Here is an 8601-nt window from a genome sequence, read left to right on the forward strand (position 1 = left end):
CTGGTCCATTCAAAGCGGTCGGACTTCTTCAGGAGCCGATAGAGAGGAAGACCTCGCTCACCAAGGCGCGAGATGAAGCGGCTTAGGGATGCTAAGCATCCCATGACGCGCTGTACTCCCTTTATGTTTCGGATCGGCCCTATGTCACTGATGGCCGCTATCTTCTCTGGGTTTGCCTCGATGCCGCGCACAGAGACGATGAAGCATAACAGCATGCCTCTTGGGACACCGAACACACATTTCTCGGGGTTAAGCTTAATACGCTTATCCCTCAGCCTTTCGAAGGCTAGCTCCAGGTCGGGAACGAGCTGGTCGCCCTTTCTGGATTTGACAACGATGTCGTCGACGTAGGCCTCAACGGTCCGCTCGATGAGATCTCCGAAGCACTTCAGCATACATCGCTGGAAGGTAGCCCCCGCGTTATTGAGGCCAAACGGCATCTTAACGTAGCAGTAGGGACCAAAGGGGGTGATGAAGGAGGTAGCGTGCTGGTCGGCCTCTTTCATCGCGATCTGGTGGTAGCCGGAATAGGCGTCGAGGAAGCTGAGGGTTTCGCACCCGGCGGTTGAGTCGACTATTTGATCTATGCATGGCAAAGGAAACGGATCCTTTGGACACGCTTTGTTGAGACCGGTATAATCGACACACATCCTCCATTTCCCGTTCTTTTTTGGTACAAGGACAGGATTGGCTAGCCACTCGGGGTGGCGCACTTCCTTGATGAACCCGGCCGCCAGGAGCTTCTGGAGCTCTTCACCAATGGCCCTGCGCCTCTCTTCGTCGAAACGGCGCAAGCCTTGCTTCACTGGTTTGGAGCCGGCTCTGATGTTCAAGGAATGCTCGGCGACTTCTCTCGGGATGCCTGGCATGTCCGAGGGCTTCCACGCGAAGACGTCGCTGTTCGCGCGGAGGAAGTCGACGAGCGCGCTTTCCTATTTGGGGGATAGGGCCGCGCTGATCCGCACAACCCCACCATTGGAACAGCCGGGATTGAGAGGGACTTCCTTGATACCTTCGGTGGGCTCAAAGGAGGTACCTGACTGCTTGGCGTCGGGCAAGTCTTCGATCACCTCGGCAAGCTGGACCGCCATGTCGCTGGTGACGGTGATGGCCGCGGCGTACTCACAACACTCCACGTCGCACTCGTATGCCTTCTGAAAGGTTGTGCCGACGGTGATGACCCCGTTGGGCCCTGGCAGCTTGAGCTTTAGGTAGGTGTAGTTGGGGATTGCCATGAACTTCGCGTAACACGGCCGCCCCAGGATGGCATGGTAGGTTCCGCGAAACCCTACCACCTCGAAGGTGAGGACCTCCTTCCTATAGTTGGAAGGGGTCCCAAACGTGACGGGCAGGTCGATCTGCCCGAGAGGCGTTGCCTGCTTCCCTGGCACGACGCCATGGAAGGGTGCCTTGCTAGGACGGAGGCGGGAGCGATCGATCCCCATGGTGTCGAGCGTCTCGGCGTAGATGAGGTTGAGGCCGCTGCCCCCATCCATAAGTACCTTGGTGAGGCGCGTCGTGCCGACGATGGGGTCGACGACGAGTGGGTAACGCCCTGGATGCCGAACGCGTCCCGGGTGGTCGGACCTATCGAAGGTGATGGCCGGTCCGGACCAATCAAGGAAAGCCGGAGTCGCAGGCTCGGCCGCGTAGACCTCCCGGCGCTCCAGCTTTTGCTGGCGCTTGGTGTCGTACGCTGCGGAGCCGCCGAAGATCATGAAGCAGCCGTCAACCTTAGGAAAGCCGTCTTCCTTCTCTTCGTCGCCCTTCTTTTCCTCGTCGGGCTTCCGCTTCCGGTCACCTTTCACCGGATTGCCCACAAAGTACCTCTTCATGAGGTTACAGTCTTTGTAGGCGTGCTTGACGGGGAACTCGTGGTTCGGGCATGGTCCCTCGAGCAGTTTGTCGAAGAAGCTGGGAGCGCCTTCGGGGGGCGGCTGCCCTCGCTTGCGTTCGACTGCGGCCATGAGGGGGGCCTCGCGCCGCTGCTTGCCCTTCTTCTTTTGCTGGCGGTTGGAGGTGCCTTCGTCGGCGTCCTCCTCCCGTTTCGCCTTGCCCTTGGAACGATCGAAGATCGCTCCGACAGCCTCTTCGCCAGAGGCGTAGCTAGTGGCGATGTTGAGGAGCTCTTCCGTGGTTCGCGGGCCTCGGCGCCCTAGCTCGTGGACGAGGGGCCGGCAAGAGGTCCCTGCTAGGAAGGCCCCTATGACGTCGGCGTCGGCGATGTTGGAGAGCTCGGTGCGCTTTCTGGAGAAGCGCCGGATGTAGTCCCGGAGGGACTCGTCCGCCCCCTTGCGGCAGCTCCGGAGATCCCAAGAGTTGCCGGGGCGCGTGTACGTCCCTTGGAAGTTTCCTATGAAAACCTCTTTCAAGTCGTTCCAGCTGCGAATGCGTCCCGAAGGGATATGTTCTAGCCAGGCTTGCGTGGAGTCTGCCAGAAAAAGAGGTAGGTTGCGGATGATAAACAGGTCATCGTCCGCCCCTCCGGCTTGACATGCAAGCCGGTAATCGCTGAGCCATACTCCAGGATTCGTCTCCCCCGAGTATTTGGCTACACTCGTGGGCTGCCTGAAGCGCGACGGAAAGGGAGCACTTAGGATGCGCGCGGAGAAGGCCCGAGGCCCAGCCGCTCCGGGGCTCGGGCTGCGGTCTTCCCCGCTGTCGTAGTGCCCGCCACGGTGAACGTGGTAGCCTCGATCCGCCCCGTATTCCCTGCCCGCGCGGGAGCGTCTCCGTGCGTTCAGGGTGTCGCGGGCGTCGCGGACGAGACCAACGCGCTGGTGGACGGATCGAGCCTCGCCTACCGCGGGTGGCGGGGTTCGTCGGGCGGACGCGGCCTGATTCGACCCCGGAGGGGGTTGGTGGACAGACTGCCCCCGCCGTTCCGGAGGCACGCCCTGGGTCGCCCGGCTGGCGTTCTGCCCGCGTCGCCGAGACGCTGAACTTTCCGCCTGCTGGACGGCAGCGCACTCGAGCAGGTTGCGCATCTCTTGGCGTGCCCGTCGCTCCTCGGGCGTTGCTGGCTCGGGGAGCTGTCGGAGCAACACCGCCGCAGCGGCGACGTTTTGGCTAGCGTGGGCAAAGAGCGGTGTACGCTCTCCGTCCGCACAGATGCGTTCCTGGACGTCGCGCGCCCGTTGTCGCGCTCCCCCCTCGTGGTGGGGGTGCTCTACCTCTTGGCGAGCGCCCGCGTGCGCTTCTGGTTGCTGAGAGCACTCTGGGGCCCTGGGTAGGGCTCCAGTTGTTGCTGCGGCGCGCGAGGGGGGAACCCATTGTCTCCCCTCGGCACCATCGCCGTTGGACCCTTCGGAGTGTGCGTCGACCACAAGGCACTCGCGCGAGGGGTGGGGACTCCCGCTGCTGGAACCGGCGTCAGAGATCGTCCTTGCCGCGCCTACGGGCTCGTTGCTCGCAGGCGACGTGGTCAAGGTCCGCGCTAGGAGGCGTCCGTAAGCCCCCATGGCGTTGCGCAGCCCGAAGGGCTGTTCCTCTGGCGAGGTCCTTCTGGTAGGCGACCGGCCGCTCGCCGTCGTCCTGGCGGCGGGACCGAGGGCAGCAGGACGAGCGGGCAAGACGAGGACGGGGATCAGCTCGATCCCTTCCCCGGTGGCCAGGAAGTCCAAGCTCCCGAAATGGATCAGGGAGCCCGGAGCAAAGCTGTCGTCGAAATTGGCCATCTGAGGCTAGAGATGTACGCGCAAAGGTCCCCTACCTGGCGCGCCAACTGTCGTTGTCAAGATCAGCGGATCAAGACTTAGACTAGTAAATTTCTTTTATGCACGTAAGCCTCAGGTGGTTGCGCGGGAGACACGGATTTAGACTGGTTCGGGCAAAGGAGGCCCTACGTCCAGTATCGGGGTTGTTCGTGTTGCCCACGCGGGGTTCTGTAGTAGGGGGTTACAGATGGACGAGAGAGGGACTGGTCCCAAGTCTCTTTTGGTGCTTGCGTTCTCAGGGAGAGTTGTTGAGAGCTATGGCCTGTGGAAGAAGAAGCCGATCCCCTCTCCGGCCTCGGGTTCCTCCTTTTATATCGCAAGGGGGTAGCTGGAGTTACAGTTGGGATCGGGTAAAAAGGACTATAAAGAATCAGGCGTAGAATGGTAAAAGGTACGGCAGGAAGGAGGAGCAGGATCCTTGGTGTCCGATGCCTCTGCCGGCCCTTGACGAGTGCTGGCACGCATGCCGGAGGAGGAGGTCGCCGTGTGCCAAGTGTTGTTGCTCCCTGCATATAGCTAGTTCGATGCTCGTAGGTGCCAGATCATGATGAGGGCGTTCCGTCGTTTCCCCAGCGTCCGTTAGGGAGGACGGTGGATGCCACCGCTCAGGTGATGGCTGCTGAGAGGGAGAGCGTCACATCTGTGCTGCTGGATGCGCGGGACCCGAGGGTGTGTGGGCCCCGAGGACAGGCTGCTCTCTCCTTTGCTCCGGTCGGCGCAGGCCATGAGTACCCTGCGGCGAATGGGAGCTGGCCGCCGGCACTGTAGCTTGTACAGAACGGTCGTGCGCGGGTACTTGCGCCGGGTTGCGTGAAGGGCGCGGTCGCCCTGCCCTCCGTCAGTCCTGCGGCGCATTTATGGCGAGGCCGACGGGGGGACCCATAGGTTTTTGTTTGTTTTGCCCATCTGGACCGCATCCGAGGGGGATCCCGACCCCGTGGGCCCCAGCGCGCCCGACCCCTCAGCTTGGGGTCGGACGAGACGGAAACTTCGTGGAGAGGGGTCGGGCGCCCCCGACCCTGGGATCGCGGTCGGGCGAGGCGGAAACCTTGCGGAGGGGGGTCGGGCGTTCCCGATCCTGGCGTTTTGATCGGCGAGGCGGAGCTTTGATCACGTCTTGGTGGGCCTGGGCCTTCGTGTTTGTTCCTTTAAGTGGTGTCTTAGGGGATCGTTAATATTTCCCCCCAACACTACCTGCTAGAAAAACTACTCTATGCATCTCAAGGGAGACTAGATGAAAAGCTTAGAGAAACCACTTCTGCCACCGCTACCTCTTGCTCAGAAAATCCAATGGTGAAGCCTCTTCCCAAGAAAAACCTGCATGAGAAGGTGATGCGTGCATCTCCGTTCGTATCCTCCAAGCCCATTCTCTTTGAGGTCGCAGAATCTGTCACTCCCGAAAAGTACAACTTGGAAGGGACCCTTCACCTTTGTGAAGACAAACGATCATCATCACCCTCAATCGAGTTTGAGTCTCTTCCTGTTGGCTTGTATCATTTTATTTTCCACCATGATCGAGAATGAACATTGATCTTACATGATGAATCTCTTGAGATGGAGAATCCAAGGGCCATGGAATTTTGTGAGGCGCCAAATCTGGAGTCCGAAGGAAAGGATTCCAAAGATGAGCATGGTAGCTTCATTCTTGAAATACCACAAGAACCATGGTTGTCTAATGCCTCTCCAGAGTCAACCACGCTTTGTGCCCCAAGCACATATGAGGACTACAACCACCTTAAGGTCCTCTCTTCCAAAAAGTTTAGAAGGTTGGTTGAAGATGCATATGTTTATCATAAATATTGCAAAATTCGTGGATGCATTGTGGCACTAACCTTGCAGCTAAAACTTCAATGACACATCAACAATTGGTGGTGAGAGGGGAACGAGATCACCAGTGATAGCTGCAAGAAGAAGTTCCCATGGTCGAGCTTGTGACCATAAATAAAGCACTGCCGGGAAATAGCCCAGATTATCAATTATTTTCCTTTAGAATAAACAACAAGAGCATGTATTTAGGATAAACTCTCCTTTGGCTAACCATTTTAGGTGGAGATTAAAAAGAACAACGGACAGGTGACGCCTAAGAACATGGGAGCTACATCGACTACAACACCTTGGTAAGTTTTGCTGAGGGAATGATTTAGGAACCTTGAGCTCCACACACTGGAGTTGTGTTGCCCAGCAATCCAAACTCCAAGTGTGGGGGACATATGTGAGTATCCCGAGTAAGTTTCTCTCATGCCAAATCTTATCTTGGTTTGGAGATGGTGTTGGTTCTTGCATCTTGCCCAACTCAAAAAAAATAGGAGTTACCACGGCGGTGATTCAGAATTCTTCGTCACCTAAACACAGTGGTATGTACCCTCAGGTATGTCCTACTTTTGACTTTAAACAAAGCCCTTCTGGGAGGTAGCCTGAAGTTCACCAGTCTCATACTCATGCTTATCTCCCTTTGAACATAGATTGATCATGCTTTGATGCTTCCTTTATCCTTGCTCGTATGCTCTGGTTTGAATGTATGTTTCGTTGACATACATTCACAGGCCTTTTAAATTAAGCATGGTGCTTAGGTTAAAATGTCTTCTTCAATCAAACAAGACATGGTTCCGAGTTTGATTGATGAACCTTAGAGTTAATGCTTTCATAGATATTGGTTGTATATGTGGACTAACCTCGGTAGGAAAATCTTCGAATCCAAAAGGATAAGTCGTTAAGCTTGATTCAAATGGGAACATAAACCAAGGCATCGGATTGATGTTGCACAACATATAAAGGAGGTACCTATCACCCTTCAAGGGTCCAACATAAGTATATCCTCTTTTGCTTATATGGATGCAATTTTAATTCAGTCTTGTTTGAGTTAGGTCTCATGGTAAAAATAAAATAAAAAAAATCCAAAAAATATTTGAGTTCGAATAAAGTAAGGCTCTCTGGTTCTCGAACCAGTAGAGTCCCCCTTTTTGTTTGCACCATTTTGTTTTGAATAAAGCACCGGATACAAGCACAAGTGTGAGGGAGATCTCTCAAGCTCACCGATACACACACACTAAAGATCTCCCACAAAGGTGTCGCACATCATCGACTGCACAAACATGACAAGGGACAAGGCAAGGGGACCAGAATGAGTTGGTCGCCCCTGTGGTTTGGCCGAATTACCACTGGTCCACCTCGATCCCTATCTTCTTCAAGAGTGATGGTATGTGCACTCTACCTCTCTACTCCTTGGTTCATGATTTTAAATAAATCTCATCTCTGATCATTAAAAATTAAACTCAGAATTACAATGAACCTTGGCTGAAAACATGCTCCCTATGGTCAGCATACATGTTCTATATTTCTTGCTTGTGAACGTATATCTTTATGAAAGCAGGCTACCTTGGTTGTTGATGTTTGAGATATGGCATGATAAAATGAACCTTGCTCTTTTTCTGTCCAAATTACTTGGGAAATTTATCTTGAAAAACAATGACCTAGCTAGCCCCTCAATGATATGCCTCCATCCTACCAGAGCCATATGTTGATCTTATTGAAAAACCTATACATATATGCTACTTGCTATCATATTGAGCTTTGCCAAATTGTTATGATCCTTGTGGAATATGCTTCATACTTTCATGATCAAGATCAAGAACACGTACACTCCATTTCTGCATACTAGACTTAGACACTGGAAGCTGGTAACATCCCATCCATCCACCCCCCAAATAAAGCTCCACATGTGTTGTGACCTCTCTCTCCAAAAATACCCTTGCAAAAGAGACATGGGCTATGCAAAAAGAAAATAAAAAAGGGAGCCATGCTCAAAGCATGATGAAAAAAGGAGAAAGAGAAAAAGATAGCCCATGTCCAAAACAAAGAGAAAAAGGAGACAGATGGAATCATACAAAAGGAGTTCATACACCTTTCCACCATATTCTATCCACACACTTTCACATCTTGATCAAATTTTATGATTTGTATTCTACTTGGATCTGGTCTTTGGCTTTGCAACATATGTGATGCAGGTATGCCTCATTTTTATCCCTACCTTTAGCTCCACATAAGCCTTATTAGAAGTAGGGTGAAGAAAGGCAAGTATAGCCTTGGTGAGGATTATACACATTGAGCTATTTGAGAGAATCATCTGAGGAGCTAGGTAAGGTTTTCTTTTGAAAAAAAACAAAAAAAATATTGTCAAAAACCCAAGTTACTAAGACAGAAAGAGTGAAGGGGATTTGAGTCAAGACCGTTCCAACCATCAACCGCCCAAGGTAACATGATAGACACTTCAAAATTTCACAAGTACAGGTATGGCTTGGAATATCTTATATGTTTGCTCCTTACCATAAGAACACATGTTCCACCTTAGACTTTGCCCTTCACTCGAGGATGAGCAAAGGCTAAGTGTGAGGGTGTTGTTGATGGCTCTTAAGTACCAATTCTAGACCATCAACTCCTGCATAAATACTAGAAAGATGAACATCAACTTAGTGGTAGGGGTTTATTACTAACCAGTTCCACAAGTGTTGGTGAATATTTATATAAAGGTGACTTATCCTTAGAAAGGAGGAGTAAACACACCCAAGAGGCAAAGAAACACAACTCAAGCCAATTAGGAGAGAGCACATGGATCCATGGGCCCACATCAGGGGGTAAACCGCCTTAATTTGGCGTGTGCACCCTGCATCAACTTGAGGGCCACCAGGAAGCGTCCTAGATGAAAGGCGGCGCGAGGAGCGGTGCCCGGGGTTCGTCCAAACCCCTGGTTCGGCTGAACCAGTGGTGCCCCTTCCTTATGCTCAGCTTCCATGTGTAGACTCCTGGTGACTTCCTTAAGGTGGTTATGACCGTTTCATTGGGAGTTACCACCTCAAGGCCTCAGATCCTGCTAGGTGGCACAAGGTGA

The 8601-nt window shown here is 53.3% G+C and overlaps 1 protein-coding gene across 1 annotated transcript; it reads right to left on the reverse strand.

The window, feature by feature from the left end:
* Nucleotides 1–804: 804 nt before the first annotated feature.
* Nucleotides 805–1496, reverse strand: LOC117843864 (uncharacterized). The gene has a single exon (XM_034724607.2). The coding sequence runs from the start codon at nt 1494–1496 to the stop codon at nt 933–935; it is 564 nt and encodes a 187-aa protein (XP_034580498.1). The 3' UTR covers nt 805–932.
* Nucleotides 1497–8601: the final 7105 nt, after the last annotated feature.

This window comes from Setaria viridis, chromosome 2, assembly GCF_005286985.2.
Source record: "Setaria viridis chromosome 2, Setaria_viridis_v4.0, whole genome shotgun sequence".
Taxonomy (NCBI): Eukaryota; Viridiplantae; Streptophyta; class Magnoliopsida; order Poales; family Poaceae; genus Setaria; species Setaria viridis.